The following is a 21,096-nucleotide window of genomic DNA, read 5'->3' as shown; positions in this document are numbered from 1 at the left end:
TTTCAATCAAGTTTTATTAAACCAGACTCAGATTTGAAATCCATACTGAGACATTCTAGCAGCTCCAATGAGTATTTACATTTCAGTGACAAGAGCAACAGCAGCAAAAGTCGACACTGCAGAGATTGCTTTAAGGAATTTGAAATTCCAACAGTACTTTTTAAATTACTCCACAGAAAATCAGAGAATGTAGAGGAACTGGGGACAAAAACAGAAGACTTGTTTGCAATGGTGCCAGAGACTGAGAAACACATTTTCTCACCTGATTTGCCTTCTCTGTTCTTAACCACAACTACAAAGAGAACTGGTTCCAGAAAGCTTATGCTAATAAAATAAACACGTAGAAATTTCTGCTAACAATCTGTAGCAAAAGCCTGTCCAGTTTCTACATTAGTATGTGAAGAATCAGACTGTAGACAAAATATCTTGTCAGAAACCTACATTAAAGGAACCACTCTAGACAGCAAAGGTAGATGTTTAAAATTTATAAAGTGATAGATTTTAGGTTTCTGTATTTAAACATTTTGTACATAATTCTAACTATCAGAATGCTTGATATCTTGACATCCGTAGGGAAAAATGTGTGAAACTTGCTCCTGCAAGGTTACAGAAAACTGGGGACACAAATTTGTTGTGCTGCAATATGTACATGTTGCTTCTCAGTCTGTGTATGATCAAATAGTACCTCTGATTTGACACTGAAATGTTTAATGACAAATAATCATTAATACTGAATGATTTAAAACCTTTTGGAATACCTCTGTTGAATTAGTTTGCCATGTCTGAAAAAAATTTGTCAAAATATCTTTCTGCCTAGGCAAGATGTGAAAATAAATTCTTAGTTAGTTGTGAAATGTTCCCATAAGCACAACTGGAAAATCCTTGGAAAAAAAGTAAGTCTGTTCAAAACCAAATTTAGATTAACACACAGCAATTAAATCATAGACACTCACGCAGAATAGAGAAGCTAAAATAAACTTCAGTTGCTGCTCATCAACTTTACATTCTGAAGTCTATCCCCTCCATTAAAATAGGTAAGGATCTTATAAAAAAAAAGAAATAATTTCATTCTAATGCATATGCATAAGAAGAGTGAATCCATAATATCAATAACATTACTTTGAAATAGTGGGGTCTTAATAAATAAAAGAGAAATAACAAACTGAGTACATGAGGTAATTCTGCTAAACACACCCTGTTAGGCAGTTCAGCAAAAATCTTCAGACTCAGCACAAGCTTCTATAACCACAGCTGATGCAGTAAGGATGACTGCTTGTAAACTGCCACTTTGCAAGTGTTTCTGGTGTTAATGCAATTAAACAACTCTTAATTATTCATGGGTATAAGCTTTATGAGCATAGCTATGACGCCTTCGAGTACAGCTCCAGTCTTAGCCAGTTTAAGCCTCCCTGCACCATTCACTGCAGCCAAAAGCAGAGGGGAACAACAGCAAAGACACCACTGCACGATTGTGAGTGCTGACAGACCAAATACAATGAAGGTTTTCAGCTTCAGCTGAAGACTGCTGAGCTGATGGCAGAGTAACCTGAGGAGCAAGATAGCACAGGGGAGACTGCCCTGCTACTACAGCTACAGCCCTGCACCTGGGCTGAGTGGTCTCTGCACTCTACAGAGCTTTGCAGCACTGACTCTACACAACCCATTGATTTTGGTTTGATTTTAGATTACACAGGATGCCCAAATCCCTTGTTACCTCAGATAATAGGGAGCTGATTGTATTAATACATCCACTGCAATTGTTCTGCACAAAAATGAAATGTGTTGTTCAGGGGTAGGACGTTACAAGTAGCTGTGAAGAGTGGTACAGTGTAGTAATCTCAGTCTTCATATGATTTAGAGCAAATTTCCTTAATGAACACAAACTGTCCTTCTCTGGTTTTTCCTCTCTCCTGACATATTATTTCCCTATTGTTCCTGTCACATTCTTGTGTCTTACGAGTTCCTTGCTTCTCACCCGTTTCCAATTCATTCCATTCCTTTTCCTAGGAAATCTGAGTCTGCACACCATGGTCCCCTTTATAATGGCTTTATCCAGGTTATGGAATGGTTACACTGCTTTGAATTAAACTTTTCTGATTAAAATCCTAGCCTAATCTTGTTAACATTTTCAAAGCTGTAAGTAAATAAAAATGGGAAGCATTGAGCAACCTTAATAATAAATAGTGCTACACAATCTGCTAACTATACTTAACTTCTTTGCATGTTAAAATGCCTAGCAAGCTGCTAATTTTAGATAATAAAAATCCCCTAATCTAACAGCACTAAATCCTCTGTCACAATGTCCCTGCTAGTTGACTGTGAGATAAGGATTTGCTAATGCACACAAAAAGTTACAACACTGATAGAGACACTGCAGTGACCCAGAAGCACAGAACAGAGAGTCAAAAGTCCCTGAAAAGCAGACAAAGCAATCCAGTGATAGCCACGTAATTGTGAGCTGTGTACTAAACATTTAGAGATTAATTAAACTCCTGAAATAAGTTGTTTAAAGAAATTTAACCATGTAACACTAGTCTTCAGGTTTTCATATAAAGAACTTTGATTCTGCTTCCATTAACACCAATGAATTAAAAGACGCTCCAAAGTCTGGCCACAGAGTAATGAACTTAAATAGTCTTTTTGGTGAACAAGGTCTAGGCAAACCGCTTTTGTAACTGTAAGTTCTGCAAATGTTACTGAAAGATAACATTATTTTTTTTTAAATCCAAGCAGCAAAGGTGAATACCTTTCACAATGAATCATTGCAAAATTACCAAGCCTTTTTATTTTGAGGACCTCAGAAAGCATGTTAGTGATACTGCCTTATCTTATGATCTGAGGGTTTGTTTGCTTTGGAATGAAAGAAAACTGGAAAAAGCTGAGCTGGATTTTGAACAGCAAATTAGGCAATTGGAAAAACAATGTAAACAGAATGTATTCAATAACATGCACCTGGAATTGTAGTTGGTTCATTCCATCCATCTTGACTCAATGGTCAGACTAAGATAATTAAAGAGATGTCAGTGAGTGTTTTACCACTGACTCCAGTGCAGCCGTAATAAATAAGATGTAAATCACATTCAAGGAAAATGTCATAATGGGTGAGAGAATGACACCAGTAAACCACTTGTTTCTATTTTTGCGCTGTCCTCTTTGTTTGCTTTCTTCTAATACCCAGCAATGTAAGTTTTCAGCTCAACTTTCACAGTCAGAAACATGACTGGGTTTGTATTCCTTCAGCAGTCAGTCACACGGTATGCTGGTCTTCTGGTTAGTATACCTTCAGTTCTTTACCCAAAAATTAATACTTCACATTAAAAGCATCACAGATATTTGCCTCCAGATTAAAAGGAGGAAACAAATTTAAAAAATAGTTAGAGTTATGAAGAAGAAGCAAGAGAGAAAGATGAGCTTATTTTATAGAGATTGTGGTAATTAAGACTATTTCAAATTACATTTGACACAAAATATGTGCAAAACAATGGCCAAATCCATAAAAATGTACAAAGGTTGAGTTGACTGCCATTTTTACAATATGACAGACAAACAAAAGTTGTTACAAAGAACTTACTCACCCGAAACCAATAGCTACCCAGTAATTTCTGACACCCTGATGTGGTCCCACCATAGGAAGAATGTCTGGAGAATAGGTGATAGGACCTGCGATTGTGTTTACGATGTCCGCTTTTCTCAAAACGGGGACCATTTCCATAGCAGCCTCAATATGCTCCATTATTCTGTCTAAATCAGACTCAAAAAGTTCTTTTCCAAAACCTGCACAAATATTTCACTCTTATTATATACTTACACTAAAAACACATACATTTTAAATACACCTAGGCAATCTCTCTATATGAGAGTTACATGGAATTAAACAGTGTGTATGTTCAAGCCTTTGCCACCCTACACAAGAAGCACAGTGTGCAAAAATCCCTAGTTACCTACAGCATCAAGTTTATTTGTCACTGCAGTTATAGTATCCTTTATACATATTTGTTTAACCCTAAGGTCATGCAAATTCAACAATTTAGTAGAAAGGAAGTGAAGGAACACAGAAACTTTCTTCTACATTAATAACACACAATTATTTTTCTCAATATACCAATAATTTGAGAGGGGAAGAAACATGCTTCCTGTATATACTTATAATTTCCATTAAATTATGTGAATTATTTCACTCCTCAGTCAGGGCTCTAAGCAACATTGATTGCTCTTTCTTAGGAAACATGCATTTTTTTAAAACAGCAATACTATTGACTTAGTATAACTTTTTGTCTGGAAGTGAAGGGAAAGCTGGAGTCTAGATATAACACAGCAATTTATAATTTTTTTTTTAGTAAGCAGCTGTATGACATTGGCTATTTTTGTATTCTATACAAATGTACAGCTCTCTTGCACTTATATTCAAGCACAGCATTTTGTCTAAGACATGTCTTTGCTGTTTCTATTTGACAATTACACTGTCCAGCAGGAACAGCAAAAATCCAGAGCTCACATCAGTATGCTGGAGAGAACTGTAACTAATAAAAATCCCTATTCATTCAAAAAAGGCTACATAATGCAGATTTGGTGACTGCATCTAATCACAAAGCACAGCCACCTCTTCAGAAAGTAGGCTAAGATTACGTAGTAGATGTGTATGTTGTGCCTATTTCAAGTAGGCTTTTCTTATGTTACATTTGTATTTCTATTCTTTCATTATTAGAGTTACAATTATTCTTTGAAAAAAGTTTCTGAATTACAATCATGCATTGCAAATATTTTGTATTTTCCATCACCATAACAGCCTGGGATTTATACACATTGAAATGTGTGCTAGTGCTCATCAAGTTTAAAGATTTAATGTTCTTAGTTACCTGGTGGGACTCCATTTGTTACCCATGAGTCCTGCAGCTTCATTTTCTCCTCGCTTTCATATGGACCAAATAAAAGACCATCTCTTTCTTGCCTTAGATAATATGATCCTTCTAAGTCACGAATCACAGGCAATTCTGTTTTTAGGGCTTTCACTTCAGGGATAGTTGATGTCACAACATACTGATGATGAACAGGTATGAGAGGGTGCGGTAAGTCAATCATCTTGCCTATATCACGTGCCCAGAAGCCTAGAGAAGAAAAAAAAAAAAGCAAAACCAACATTCAAACACTAATTTAAGTGAATAGACAGTAAAATATTTGCAGGAAACACTGTGCTTTTATATGTGACATTTTTTTCCCCATACTTCTAATTTTCACATTATTTTTCATATTATCCAGCATATTTTCCCTCCATAATTCCATGTCCTTTTTCCTAATTATACTATATATTATTACAGCATACACATATTAAAAAAATATATAATTGGTAAATTATAAATCAGGCTTAAATTAACAGTTGCACAAACCTCTTGGTTTATTTCAGTAAATTAGGTCTCCAGTATACTCCTATCAGAGACACTTAAAAAACAGAATACATTAGCTTATGCCATAGGTGTTAACCTAGCCTCTTACAATCAACCAAAGGAGTTCGTATGCTTTCCCAAGACAGCACTCAAGTCCTAACACCCCAAAAGAGCAAGGAAGTACTTTCAGACAGCCAACCTCAAGAACTGGAGTTTCCTTCCTCTTTCACATGCATCGTGTGACTCATGTTAATTATGTCTCTCACACAGCAATCAATTCATTATAATGTTCACATCAGAAGTTCTGATACAGACTGTGACCAGAAAATGCAAGCAACAATTTCCCTGCCTCTGAAACTGGCTCAAGATCCTTCACATATACCATGAGGCGTAAGTTAAAGAAGACTTAATTCTTCTCTGTTAAGGTTAAGCTGCTAAGACACATTCACTTAGAGAGAGACTTGTGGCAAAGTCAAGGAGTGGAAAACACTTAATTGCCAAACTTATTAATTTTGGCTCTGCGTCATGGCTTACATCTGCTGTGAGGCTGGAACATAACAGTATTGGGAATTGGACAAGTACATCTGACTGGAATGGCGGCTGCTCTAAGAAGCTTTGAATATCTCTCAGCCCCACTGTGGTGGTTTGGGCTAGGCTTTCCTTGCTGACCAGTTTGTAACCAAGGAAGGGTCTAGATTTACCCAGTATTCCCTACAATTTTTACGTAAGCCCGACTATAAGAAGAAAGGAGGAGAGGCCTTCGCTCTCTTTCCTTCCGGCGGCTTGGAGGTGCAGGTTCCCTGCTGTTGAGTCTGTCGTGTTGGGGAGCGAGGCCTGGTAAGGCCTTGTCGACCTTGGGAGGCGGAGGTTGCCGGCGATCGTCCCGGAGTGACTCTCGGTTGTCCCAAGGAGAGTGGTGGGATATTTCTTTGCTAACTCTTTAGTTACTAGATCTCGGGCTACTGATTGGGATATATATATATATATATTTTATTTTGGTTTTGTTCCCTTTCCCTTCCCCCTTCCCTTTCCCTTGTGAAATTGTATATATTTTAAATTGTATATATTTCAATTGTAACATAAGTGTAAATATATTTTTATATATCACTTTAGCTGTCTCTCTCTCGTTTTGGGTTTTCTTAGTTGGTTGTTTTTCTCCCTCTTCTCCCTGAGGTTTTGCGGGGGGGGGATGACTTCTGGTGGTAAGGTTTGGAGATCTGGCAGGGAGCCAGGTTCAAACCATATCACCCACTCTCCTGACTCTTTAGATCAGGGAATAGAGGTCTCAGGAGTGGGAATGAAGGGGGAAAATTGGATGAAATAGGAGCTTCAGGGGAGTCTGGGAGTGAGCGCTGGGAAGGGCAAAATGAAAGAGGAAAGAAAGGTAGCAGGGCCTTCCAAATAAAAGGTTATGTGCCATATGGCACCCAGAAAATGAAGGTAGGTCAGCCTAGTTCTTGTGCAACCAGCTGACTGTTTATGACAAACTGTCTCTACCAAGATTTGCTACCTAACACAGCTACCCCTTCTCCTGTGACATACACTTCATGTTGCCCAGCTTAATATGCAACTTTTCTTCCTTTTTGCTGATTACTTGTCTGAACTAAACATTCCTACCTCTCTCTTCAATTCCAAGACTTCCATTCCACACCCCCCAAGATCTGGTCAAAGTTTCTCAGGGCCCTGAGGGCAGCAAAAGGCATAAATGATCCTGAACAGCCTCACCTGGGACTTCCACCCCCACTTCTGCCTATGGACACAGGTCAGCTGTGCCATTCCAGGTCAGCTCAGGTCCTTCAGAACCTGTCTGAGCTGGTTTGATTGTAGGTGTGTGCAGCTCTGTCACAACCATGCCTGTGCCTGGCCATGGAAAACATTGATCCAGACCCTGATCCGTGGACTACTTCTCAGCTTGACCTCAGCTCAGTCTCCTCTCCACAGTCCTGCCTGTTGATTATTGGGCACTATTCGACCCTTGTTTCTGTCACCAGGCCCGTTCCTGACCTGTGGTCACATTCTTGGCTTGGCCTCTGCCTGGCTTCATCACCATGGATCTGACTGTGCTTCATCTCCACAAGCTTGTCAGGAGATCTGTGGGCTGAACCTAGCTGTGAGTCCTGGGCCTTCCCTGCTCCCTTCCCTGTGCCCTATCAGACAGAGCACTTGCTGGCTCAGCCAGCCTTATTACCATGCTTGGCTCCCTGCTCCATCAGGAGCAGCCGGCTCATGCCGCTTGCTGACATTAACTTTGGAATACATCCTTTCACCTCTGGCTGGCATGGCTTAAAGCCAGGGCAATTAGGAAAGCTTATTTGGGCTATGCTGGCCTTGTGCCACCCCCCATGCCAGAAGGGCCAGCCTCAGGGTCTAACACCCATGGTTTTTACAAATGCAACATTTCCAACAAAAACGTTTTCTGTGGTGACTCAATAATTACTGATAGCCACCTGAAGCAAGGGAGCAGGAAATTCAGCATCACCATCAAGAGATCTGTTCAGTTAAAAGCCCCTGTCCAGTCAATACTGTCCAGTCAATACTAGAAACCAGCACCTGTTGCTCTGCCATTATCATATGTAAGGCTTTTGCTTCTTAATGGCACCCTTACCACTTGGAGGAGACTCTCTGCCAGAACGCTTGTTAGGTCAGTTATATTGGCTCAGGGATGATCCTGCCCTAGTTGTATACAGTGAATGATCCAAAATATCCTTTAAGACTACTGAAACATGACTTATGTTCCCTAGTACAGAAAATGATGAAAAAATTCTAATAAAACTGCATTTCTAGTACATCTGTAAGGGTTTACTTCATTACACATGACACACACAAATGTGGATTTAAGTGGAGGCTAAAAATCTTTAGGGAATGTCTTTTGATTTGGGCATTTTCCTATCACCTAAAAATAAAACTATTTTAAGGTAATGTCAGCTAATGATCCACAGAGAACAAAACGTGAAGTAGCAGAAAATTAGGTCTTTGAAACCTAACCTTGTTTCTTTCAGAAAAATAGAAATTTTCTTATCCATGAAGTTTGCAGAATAACACTACAAACACAGCTGATTTTAAAATGCTTTTGAGTAAGAGGTTTGCTTAAAATAAAATCTTCAGTATTGTCTTCTAAAAAAAGTCACTTATGGTAAGTGTGTATTTAATTGCTTAGAATAACAAGTGACATTTACTAATTGAAAAATATTACAATTTCTTTAAGGTTTTTGAACCATATGCAAATGTATTACAAAACTGAAAATGGAAAAAGGAAGAACATATTCTCTGAAACAGAATTCTAATTGGAAGCAGATATCAAGTCCTATTACATATAGTAGAGATAAATGAAGGTATACATTATGTCTCTAGGACATTCATGAAGATTAAATTGTAAAGACTGCAAACACCTGATGCTGAAATATTTAGTGGTTATATTCCTTAGCATATCTGCTGAAGTATGTAATCTGACTATCTCTTGTTTTTGAAAATCTCCCACCACTACTTATATATAGATGATTGTATATAGTGTGTACATGTCTGAAAATATGCTTATATACACACACCCACACTGTATATATAAACTAAATTCACTATTTTTGCAGAGTTTAATCAAACATTACATTATAAATAGGTTGCAAATCACTTCAGCAGGCTCAGTACCAGTTAGTTCATGTCAGGGATTATTTATTAGGCATCTACTTTCCTTCAAAATGGGAATCTCACATAAGGAACAGCTTAAGATTGGCTGAAACTAGTTTGTTCCAGTTCCTCAGCAGATGTCAGTTGTGGGGTGAGGCGGGGGAAGAGAGAATGTAAAGAGCCTTCTTATGTATTTTTTTTTGCAACATGAGCCTAAAATATGAGCTCTGAATTATACCAGTCATGATCTGTAGTGGAATGAGGCAAGGCTGAGAAAAAGAATTAATGTTATCTCAGAAAACATTTATAAGAGATATGTGTTATACAGGATTGATTTTACATCATTAGCCAGAATGTTAAGCAATATGTGCTTCAAGTATTCATTTTGGCTGAACAGTTAACTACACAGGAGAAATAAATAAATATATTGTTGATTTAATAAATTATTAAATAAAAAAAATACTTATGAACAGTTCAGAAGGGTGCATTCTAATTTTTGCAAATGAACTTTGAAAAGCATTTACCAGAAAACTCCACCTAAAGTCAACTTGATACATAAGCCAAAGAAAGATAACTACACTATGAAATTGTAAGAAAATTACCACATCTGTGATATTTCATCCATACGATGCAGAGCCAATAGTTAGGAATAATGAGTGCCTAGAAGTCTGTAGCCTAAATAAGTCTGACTGCCAAAAGAGCTGCCTTTCCATTTCATTATCTTGGATCACTCCCAGACCAATATAACCACACTGTGTAACAAATGACATACAGATCCTATTTGTAAGAGAGCTTGTGATTTTGTAACTGAATGCTGTCCCACAATTCATGCCTGAAAGCCATGAACTGACAGTCCAAAGGCAATCAAATATTGACACCTCTCATTTCCAAGTGTTTGACTCTGCAATCTACGTAAAATTCTTTTAATTTGCTTTCCCTGTTTGTGTGGTTGTTTGCTTTCCAAAAAGCATATTAGATTCCAGTAGTCCTCTTTTTCTCCCAAATGTGGCATTCATGAGCAAGCTTAGAGCCTCAAGCTGAACTTTTTCAGATCCTTGCTATTTAAGCTAGGCATACAGCAATAGCAGGTGACCACCTATGTATGGAAGGCATATGATGAGAAAGTGCACCTTTCAATGGGTTTTCCAGTTAGTCTTTATTGAAAGCCTGGAATGATCTAACACAGGGCTGATGAATGATCTACAGCCCAGACACTGAGAGAAAGGTCACCTAGTAAAGCTCATGCCCTGCGAGTTCAGTCATTTTATCCCACTCTCTCCAAATTTCTCTCTATCCCAATCTTCTCTCTTCACCACCCCTGCTTGGCTCATACCTGCTCTTCTTTTCTGCTGTCACAAACTCCTTTCTTCTTACTCCAGTCCTTACATACTTCTTCAGCTATTCTGCTGCTGTGTGTAAGTCAGTCTCCTCCGTTTGTCAAATTTTGTCCCAGCTGCCTTCTCTGCCTTCCAATCTACTCCCATCTACCTCTCCCTTGCTACTCCACTAGTCTTTTTTGCTTAGCTCAGGCAGCCTCAGTTTTCCACTCAGTTTCACACATAACCATTCCTTGAGGATCCTTCCTAATCATTTGTCTGAAAACCTCCTAGATCCTGTTTCTGTACTGAAACATGTCAGGTACCTTCCCACTCTCTCTCCCTGGTGTCACCCCCACTGTCGCCATCCCCTCTGGGTTTGAGCTTCCTTATTCATTAAGTCTTTCAGCATGTAAGTGTTCCACTTGCTGCCAGTGCTCCCAGACACCTCCAGGAATCTTTCCCAAGCATTTTGCTCTCCCAGTCTATTCCCCTTCCGGTCCAATTCACTCATAATTCCAATTGTCAACCGTGGTTATTCTACCAACCAACAAGAAGAGTCTCTGTCTCACCTCTTCATTTTATCTTCTTTGCACTAGAAATAGATGCTTTTTGTTGTTGTTGTTCCACTGCACATATACAGAAAGGAATTATAAAGACAGAGTCTTGCTCTCAGTACACTTGTCCCATCTGAGTAAGACAGTCCACTTGAGACATCACAGCTTCCTACTGACGCCCGATTGTTCACTGCAATGGGATGTATGAAAGACTAATGCCCCAAAAATGCAGGTATAATTCAGTTTGAGATAGACAGAGTCAGCAAAAATTTAATCTATATGTTAATATTCAACATATTTTCAAACAATAGAAACCAGAATGTCTTCTACTAGGAAGCAGAAGGTATGCTTCATATAGGATGTGCCAGTAGTTTCACCAATAATATATTTTTCTTTACTTGTATAAGGCAGCATAAAAATAAGTGAAATTTAGATTGAATACAGGCTTTTAGACCTATTAACTTGCTTAGGAAAACAAACACAAATCCAAAGGACTCTTGCCCAAAAGCTCTTTGGAGCAGAAACATCAGTCTGGCTTCTTTAAACATCAGTTTGGCTGCTTTAAAGAAGAATAAAAATTGCATATGTAAATACAAGCTCCTTTGAGTCAGGCAATTTTTATGATATGCAAAAAAATGCATTGTTAAGTTCATGTTTAAATACTACTGAAAGGACAACAAAAAAAATCTTTTGTCTCAAGGATATGTGGATAGAGTTAAACCTTAGAGAAAGATAATAGTGAAATAAGCAGGGTCAAATCGTCAGTCTCTTTGAAAAAACAGTGAAGACATTTCTACTTCATTTGTACATTCCATCTCCCATTAGATCTTAGCAAAAATATTGCACAGACCAGATAGTAGTTCGAGCACCCAGAGGGTGGTTGGGCACTGGAACACGCTCTCCAGGGCAGTGGTCCGCACCAAGCCTGACAGAGTCAAGAAACGTTTAGGCAACACTCTCAGATACATGGTGTGACTCTTGGTGTGCTCTGGGGCCAGGAGTTGGACTTGATGATCATTGTGGGTCCCTTCCAACTCAGGATATTCTATGATTCTAGACAGTAGCCTCTTTTCTACACAACTTACTATAAACCAGTTAAGGTCTCTTTTGCTACCATATATTTTTAATGCCTATTCAAGGGCAATTAACATAAGAGCTAAATTTTCATCACGGTGCAAAGTAATACATGCAAAGTACATTTTACCACAAACCAAGTGAACATTCGAAAACATATACTGCTTATACGTGTAATCCATGCAATTCAATACAGGTGCTTGGTGTCAGCTAGTTTGTAAATTTGAAGAGTAGACAAATGCTTATATTAAATCTTACCTGCAGTATTCACAATTCTCTTTGCTCGAATTATTCCAAGTGGAGTTTCAACTTCCCATGTCCCATCTGATCGGGAGTTAAGATCAGTCACTTGGACGGGATAATTTAACTGGGCACCATATTTTCTGGCTCCTGCAGCCAAAGCCATAGTGAGAGAATACGGATCGATATGACCATCTCCAGGGTTATACAGGCCAGCCAAAACCTAAGTGGAGATAAAATTCCCCAAATGAAATAAATTAAGAATTATCAAAATTAGCTAATTTAAAAAAAAAACACTTTCTTTCTTGAATATTGTAAACCTTAAGAAATCAAATCAAAACAAATTTTCAAAACATGTGATAATATTGGCCTACATAGAACTATCCAACTTAACAATAGTCTAAAGGAGTAAAATTGCTCAGATCTCCCATGCAATCAAAGGTTGCAATGCTTTAATGTTATAATATTATATACATAGTGATTAATAGTATGCACACTGGACTAAAATGCACATGAGTCTGATTTTAGGCTATAATACATCTTTTTTTAATTGAAAAACAAGAATTTCTGTACAATTTGTATAAAGAAAGTAGACCATACATATTTATATCTGATAGACCAATATTTAATTGCAAAGGAAATTATATTTCATAAAACCAGTTTCTTTACCTTATCCATGTTCAGTAAGGGAAATAGCTCTTGTACTTTCTCAGGCGTGATTAGGTACTGCTCTGTTGGGTGCCAACCAGCACGAGTCATTTGGTATTTGAATTCATCCACCCTAGTAGGAGTTGAAGCAATTCTGATACTGCCAGGCTGATGAAATCCCACAGACTAAACCAAAGAGAAATAGTGAATTACTGAAAGAACCTTTACTGATTCCCATATATGCATGTTTCTGTGCTATGGGAAGTCTAACAGAAATTTTGCCACTAACATCACCGAAAGAAAATTCAAGTAAGTTAGGGGCTCCTGAAGGAACAGGGCTTAGATGTAAACTCCTAGAGAAAATAATTTTTCAAGAAGTTATCAAATTAATTTCCTAGGTTAATGCATACTATGTTCAAAACAGTTGCAAGAAGCATTTATTGAATGTCATGATACTTTTACTTTTATTAAGATTTGATTAATACTTGATGTATGCACTTGCACAGTTTCAAAAATAGAATCAGGTATGTCTCAAAAATAAGTATATATAACAGCTTATATTAAAGTCTATCATCCACATAATTTCCTATTGAAATGCTGCAGAATATATTTAACTAAGCACCTTTATGACACAATGAATAACCACTCACCTTTTCTGTTTCTTAATAAAGTAAACATCCTTACAGAGCTAGACACTGACCGCTTACCTTCTGGTACATACTATTTTTTTCACTTTTTCTATGTTACCTCACAGGACAATAATAGGGCTGAATTAAGTTTTTTACTGAAACTCACAATGATAATCTGCTGTGGTATCTTATCTAGTTGAGTAGTAGAAAGAAGAAAAAAGCATTTTATGACAAATAGAAAAAATACATGTCATATTAAATATGACAAATGTAAAAAAAACTCTATAAAATTTGAAGACTAGTACAGTGAGGATTGTGCAATTTCTGCTGCAGTCCGAAGCAAGCACGAGTTTAGTAAATGAAATCTATATGGCTGAGTGATGCCAGATAAAAAGGATGACACCTGTGTTTCTCTGCATATCCATTCCTTAAATCACTACATAAAAACACATCTCTGAAAGGAACGGGAAGAATTGCAGCAATTTACTGAAGTACAGACAGCATCATATCATATGAATTTTTAAGTGGACACGTTTAAAACAGGAATGTATCATAATCAATCCATTCATTCCAGATCTCTGACGCTATTTGAGCTCCTCTATCAAGCTAAAGTTGCAGACTCTCAATCTGCTGAGCTCATGAGATGTTTTATGAACACCATTTTCTCAAACTGTAGAGGGATCTGGGAAACCATCTGAAATACATAGAGACTAAGCATGCAGAAGAGTTTGTTTCATTAAAAAGGGACACGATCCCACTCTACACCCTTATCAACTACAAACTTTTCTGTAAGACTATTATTGCAGCTAGTATTACTCTGAATTAATACTTTAAAGGTTAAGGTGATTACCTGCCCAGTCTCTTCTTCCAGTTTCTCATAGAGCTTGATGCTGTAAGCATGGATTTTCTTCAGGTTTATTCCAGGATGAAAATAAGTAGTTAAGCCAGCCTCAAATAAGAAATAGGAAAAATAACACCATAAATTAGAAATGTAATGTTTTCTTTCCTTCCTTCCAACTGTCAACATACCATAAAGAAACACATGGATACAGCCAGTTGCTACAAAAATAAAAATAAAATCCTTTCCCCACTTAAGGCATTTTTGTTTTCTGCACAGGTGTCTTTCCATCTGTCCTTTCTCATCAAATGTGTCAACCTATGATAGTTTTGCAGCTGTTCTCTCCTATGGTTTCCTTTCTTCCTTAAGTTATTCAGCTGACTGCTTCCTATCTTTTGGAAGGTACACAAAAACTTCATTTCTGACAACTAAGTCAAATTATTAACTCTAAATGTCCTGTAGTAAGGTCTTTTCTCTCTGTAAATGGAGATGGGAGAGAAACCAAACCTTCAGGAAGACCATATCTTCATATGAATTCTTACATTCCTGGAGCATGAACAGCAGGGCAGTGGAAGCCGATATTCTTCTATTCTCCACAGTTGTCTTATGTGGCAGCTAAAGAGCAACTGCTGCATTCCAGAAGTAGTTTAAAGCTATGTACATTCTGTACATCACTTTACTAGGTCTGACTTCAGAAAGCTGTCAAGCTCTTTTGAGTTTATGTAAAGGTAAAACCAAGAAGTTACTACAGCCTCTTTTATATTTAAGGAAACTATTCACCTGCCTACAATGGAGATGGCTGCATCAACCTAATGACATTCATAACTGCAGCCATTTAGCACTTAAAAAAGCAGAATACAGTGTTACTGAAGTTAAGCGTATGTCCTGAATTTGTCAACTCATTAACACCCTTCTTCAAGTGAGGCAGCATAAATGTAAAATTAACTTAGGTTTTCAAGATAACTACACTGATTTAAATATTTTATATACATAGTGCATTTTTTGCTAACTAAAACAGAGCTTATTCAAACATTAAGGTTGCTTCCATTAAGGGAGATAGACGCTGGAGTCCATCTTCCACTTTAGGGATCCTTTGAGAAAAATGATAGCAGTCAAAAGTAAAAAGTAACACATATAGTATAGTTCTGATACTTTCCTTCTAAGTTGCCCAGTTTGCATAAACATTAAATACTCTTGATTTTAACTTGTCAACGCCGTTCAGTGCTATGTATTTTGAGGCTTTAACTTTTAAAGCTAGTGGAATATCTGTAAACATATGAATAACAAAAGCAAGATTTAGTGATCTTTAAAGATATAATAATGCTAAGAAGCTATTAAATGTTACAATTCTCTATAATTAAAATATCATATATTAGATCACACAACCTCATTTTTTTAAACAATGGCCTCTTCTGTCCTATCTTTCTTGGTGCAGTTTCACATTTAAGACAGGATCTTTTTCTTCTGAAAGTTAGTTTCAAATTGTTCTTAGCAAATAGCTTACACCTAGATACCATTTCCATCAAAAAACATAGCTCATACTCACTGACATGACAGGTACTCATTATCTTCAGAGAAGGAGGGTCATTACTGTCTGGCATTACTGATTGTATGTCTTGATGCCATCCATAGTCTTGAAAGCTTTTCTTACCTTTATTTGTGAGAATTTTATCTTTCTGATATCTTAGTTTATATATGATATCATAGTGTACCACATCACTGAAATGTCAAAATAATCCAGTGGAAAAGAGTGTAAAATAAATCATTTGCCAGTATTAATTTTTCAGCTGTGTCTGCATTTTATTCATAAATTTGACTCTAAGTATGTTTAGTATTGTTCACCACCTCAACAGTCTGCATTTATAAAGTGATCATATAAACATGTAGGAGTGAGATAAATCTATTAATGGTCCCACTAAGGACAAAGAAGGTGGGCTGGATTCTTAAAGTCCCTGGGCTAAAGCAATAGTTTGGAAAAAATACTGCTTGCAATCATTAGCATCATACTGGACACAGGTGAAGATTAGGTATTTGACTAATTGTGGTTTTTATCTCATTTGATACATGTGCTTTTATATGGTTGTGAACACATTTATTTTAATTACCTTAGACTAAACCACAGGGCTCTTTTACTGTAGAATTTGTAATTAAAATTGTTTGTTTCTTAAAAACTACGTTCTAAGGGCCTTTTTTTTCTGTGTATACAGAATGAGGAAATAAATTAGGCATCAAAATGTTTAAATTTCTTTAGCCGTGTAAAGTAGCCTAGGACTAACTAATTTAGTTCTACCTGCCAAGTTTTTCATCTCATATTACTTTTACTGTCATCTTTTATTTATGTAAACATTTTCTGATCTTCTTTTATTTTTCCAAATGTAGTAATACATTTTCCAGATATAAGGAAATTCCATTTTCATGGTCACTGTTAGTGTAGTCTTTTTTAACTAAATAAGCCACAAATCACTTGCAAGTTAGCTATAAAACCATATATATTCATAAGCATTTAATTGCATGAATTAAATAAATACTCCACTCTCTGACGCTTTTAAGTGAAGGAAAGAATTTTAAATGCATTTGATGCCTTTCACCTCTGATAATGAATATTTCTGATTTCAGGAGCATAGTTGGGAGACAACTATAACCTGGCTGCACTATATAAAAATTAAGATCATAAAATCATAAAATAATGATAATGAAACAAACAGATTGAATGGGACCTCGGGAGATCTCTCTGCAACTTCAGCTAAAGGATCAGATCACATTGCTCAAGATTTTCTTCAGTCTGTCCTTTGAAAATCTCCAAAGATGGAGGCTGCACTACTTTCCTGGCTAAGCATAGAACTTTGCATTTGTCCTTGTTAAATTCCATAAAGCTCCTGTCCTTTCATCCTTCCAGCCTGTCTAGTTCCCTCAGCATCGCAGCTATGCCCTATGCATTGCCTGATCATCCCAGCTTGGTGTAAACTGCAAACTTGATGAGCACGTACTTTGTCACCTACTCCAGATAATTGAAAAACATATTAAACAGGATGGGTGCCAGGACAGACTCCTGCGACACTCCACTTATTTCCAGGCTTTGGGTAGCATATGACCCATTAACCACTACCCTCTGAGCCTAGCCATCCAGTCTTTTAATTTTCTAGTTGTCCAGCCATATAGACCACAGCATCTTCAGCTGAATACATGAATATTATGGGAAATGGTGTCTAAAGTACTGCTAAAATCTAGATAAGTAACATCAACTGATCTCCCCTTGTCTAAGAATTCAGTCATTTCATAATAGAAGGCAATCAGGTTTCATCAGACATGATTTATTCTTGGTAAATCCTGACTCTTCCCTGTCAAATTTTTTCTCCTTTATGAGCCCAGATCTGAGACTTGTTTGATGATTTTCCCAATAACCAAATTATGGTTAGCTGGCCTTTAGCTACTCTGCTCAGCCCTCTGGCATTTTAAAAGGATGCATACATGTGCCTTTCTCCAAATGTCTGGCACCTCCACCAATCTCAACAGTCTTTCAAAGTTGATACATCTGCAGATTTGCAATGCCTTGAGCAGTCAGTGCCTCAGTCCTGTACTTAAGTTGAAGTACTTTTTGAACGTTTCATAGTTATGATTCAATACACAAGATGCATGATCTGCCACTATGCATGGTGTTGCTCTGTTTGTTGAACTATGGTATAGCTGTCTAAAAGACACAAAGTTATTGAATTTTGTGTCTCCTAACTACATACAATGTGTTTTCTTTTGCTTTGTTTGTTGAAAAGCACATAAAATGAAATATACTACTTATATATTGCAGACAGTGACTTTTTTAAATTTCATTTTTTACTGTTGTTCTTTAATAAGGCCCCAAACACACAAACAATCTGCAACAAGATGAAGCATTCTAGACTTCAGACTTCCTCCCCTGGGAGAAGCATGAGAATATAAATAAAATACAATACATCTGATACATCCTCCTTAATTTGTTCCTGAAAGGCACTCAGATAAAGTATGCATAAATGTTCTATTGCACTAACAGAGTAGTTCTAGAGACATTAAACTGTTGGGTTTTCTCCTCTTTTGTATTGAATCACAGAATATTCCGAGTAGGAAAGAACGAACAAGGATCAAGTTTGAACTCTGAAGTAAATAGCCCATACTGGGATTAAATCTGCAACCTTGGCATTATTAGCACCGTGCTCTAACCAACTGGGCTAATCTCAGGGTCTACACACAGGGATAACAACCTCCCAATTTCAGATAAGAATAACTGGAAATTAATGGAAAAAGTATCTATTATTGTATTATTGTGGTAAGCTTTATTTCATTTTGTTACACTACCTGCTCCAGACAATATTGTAGAAAATATGGAATTACATACATGTACATTGTGCACCAGTATGTCCACATGATTAGCATTACTATAGGAGGTGTCTCCACTCTAACATTATTACATTATTAGTTCTTTTCCTTAAAATGCAGACAAACCTTCAGGCTTAAAAAAACCTCACAGTGTACAGTTGTTATATTTGCTCCCCCAAGACTTTATATAATGTCAGCAGTGGCAGGAAAGACAGCCAGGAAATAAAAAGGTAATGAAACTTCCACACCATTATATACACAAACTGCTGTTAATTTGAGAGATTAACAAAATATTTCTTACTGCATGCCAGGTAGATCCTGCAGTGAGCTCAGATTTTTCTAGCAGAACAACATCCTTCAAGCCAGCTTTAGCCAAGTGATAGGCTAGACTCACACCAACACAACCACCTCCAATGATCACTGTGTCTGCTCTGTCTTTCCCCAAGGAAGGAGATGAAGTTTTTTTCCTGAAAAAAAAGAAAAATTACAAAAAGGCAATTTTCCATCTGTTTTGTTTACTGTTTCAATGATAATAAAACTTGGTGTCTGCTTGGCAATTTACACACCTAACTTAAACCCCAACCTGTTCACCTGTATCTTCTTTTAAAGTAAATGCTCTTGGAGGGTCATATATGTAAATAGTAGTAATACCCCTAGCCATGACATGACATGACACGACATGACAGTAATACAAAAAAACCCAAAGCAAGCTTGCTTCCACTTGCAACTTTAAAACTTGTGTTATTACCCAATATAACTTTATATGTAGATCCTATTTTTCAATAACAAACTGGCCCCCCAAATGACAGTGTCAAAACCTGACTTTTCGAAAGCGCTTTAGTATGTGCAACACAAAGTCTTTAAAAAATGTATCCTTAATAAGGCTCCTTAATAAATTTCTAAAGCCAATGTCAGTAGGCTATGACAGTGTATGTGTTCATGAACAATGAAACTTGGTTTTTATTTTATATTCTGTCTATTTTGACATGTTCTTGTTTTCTGAAGACAAAACATTATAGGAACAGGTTTTTGTCAATTGCTCACACCTGCTACCCCACCACAATGTATTTTCACAACTACTTTAGGCCAGCATAAACCAGAACTGCTACCATAGGCAGTCCCATTCTTCTCTAAGTCATCTGATCCTCCTCTCTACTACCTCATCCACAGACAGCCAAGCAGCAAGCTACATGTGGAAATTTATAACGATTTTTAAAAAAGTATTTCTTTTGGTGCGAGACAAGGTAGGACATACTAGTACAGAAGCAGTACAGACTATGTAAACCACAGTATCTCTCCCTTCAGGACAGTTAATCAATACTCAATTTTATCTCTCCTTGTACATTTGCAACTTCTCTGGCAACAGACTTTCTAATGTGTAACTAGTCTTCCAGTCAGAAAACAAAGCTACTAGTTTTATGTATTATGAATAGAGATCTTATGACATTTTAACTGCAATTGTAGGAGGAATGTGCACCATGCTTACTCTCTAGGTAGTAACGAATAAATGGGAGGACAGAACACCACAGGTTTGTGTATTTGGTGCACCACACTCTTGCACGTGTTCTTTTTTGCGATTACATATTAATTTTTGCAAGTTAACACTAAGCTGTTTAACAGCCAAATGTGAGACACTTACACCACTCCTCTACTGAATTTTGAGGCACGTGTTAATCAAGGTCAACCACAGAGGCTTTTCTCACGCTTCTTTTATGCTGTGGATTTGAGATTTTCTCACCTGACTTTCAGGTTTTTTCAAACCTTTCCCCAGGAGCCCGGCAAAGATCCGGGGTGCACCTTCCCGGTGAACTACACCTTCACCCAGATGTTTGATCGTGCCAGTTAAAACCGGTCAGTACTTGCTCATCGGTATGGCCCAGAGGACACCAGGAGGGATCTCTACACCAAGTCAGCAACGCAGCCCGGATGGTTCTGGCTTTGCCGCAGCAACGCGAGGCGCTGGGAGATGCACCCCCTGCCCTCAGGTGATCCGTCCGGCTGCTGGTAGAGCATCGCAGGCCGGCGGCAGGAGCCCGCCCCTTTCACCGCCTTCCCTGCGCATCCCCGACAGCAGCATCACCGGGAGCCGCGGCTTCGGGCGGCGCGGAACCACGCGCGGAACCACGCGCGGACTGTGCGACCGCACCCGGCCCCTCCGCCCGCCCCCCGCCCGCACTCACCACCCCTGGGTGCCGAGGGGCCTCAGGGCCGCCGCGCCGAGGGGGCCGGGCCAGCGCGGGGGCTGCAGCCGTCGCAGGGCTCCCCGCAGCACCGCGCTCATCCCGCACACGACCAGTGACGGGGAGCGCTGGCCCCGCACCGCTCCCCGCGGCGACCCGTCCCGCCCCTGTCCCTCCGAGCCCAGCCCTCCCAGAGGAGGGTGCCGGACCGCCCCTTGGCCGAAGGGGCAGCCCGGGGGGGCACCGGGCGCCTCTCGAACTCGAG

At 38.2% G+C, this 21,096-nt stretch overlaps 1 protein-coding gene across 1 annotated transcript in view; it reads right to left on the bottom strand.

Annotated features, from left to right (window-relative positions):
- Window positions 1-21,017, bottom strand: part of DMGDH (dimethylglycine dehydrogenase) — a 39,655-nt gene extending 18,638 nt beyond the window's left edge. Inside the window, exons 1-7 of the mRNA XM_032676231.1 lie at window positions 20,832-21,017; window positions 18,953-19,118; window positions 14,317-14,415; window positions 12,859-13,023; window positions 12,208-12,412; window positions 4,857-5,105; window positions 3,576-3,774 (exon numbers count right to left, since the gene is read on the bottom strand). Of these exons, the coding sequence (XP_032532122.1) occupies window positions 3,576-3,774; window positions 4,857-5,105; window positions 12,208-12,412; window positions 12,859-13,023; window positions 14,317-14,415; window positions 18,953-19,118; window positions 20,832-20,932 (1,184 nt within the window). The 5' untranslated portion in view covers window positions 20,933-21,017. The remainder of the gene's footprint in view (window positions 1-3,575; window positions 3,775-4,856; window positions 5,106-12,207; window positions 12,413-12,858; window positions 13,024-14,316; window positions 14,416-18,952; window positions 19,119-20,831) is intronic.
- Between the last annotated feature and the right edge of the window lie 79 nt (window positions 21,018-21,096).

This window comes from Chiroxiphia lanceolata, chromosome Z, assembly GCF_009829145.1.
Source record: "Chiroxiphia lanceolata isolate bChiLan1 chromosome Z, bChiLan1.pri, whole genome shotgun sequence".
NCBI lineage: Eukaryota > Metazoa > Chordata > Aves > Passeriformes > Pipridae > Chiroxiphia > Chiroxiphia lanceolata.
This window is presented reverse-complemented; position numbering and strand designations above follow the sequence as displayed.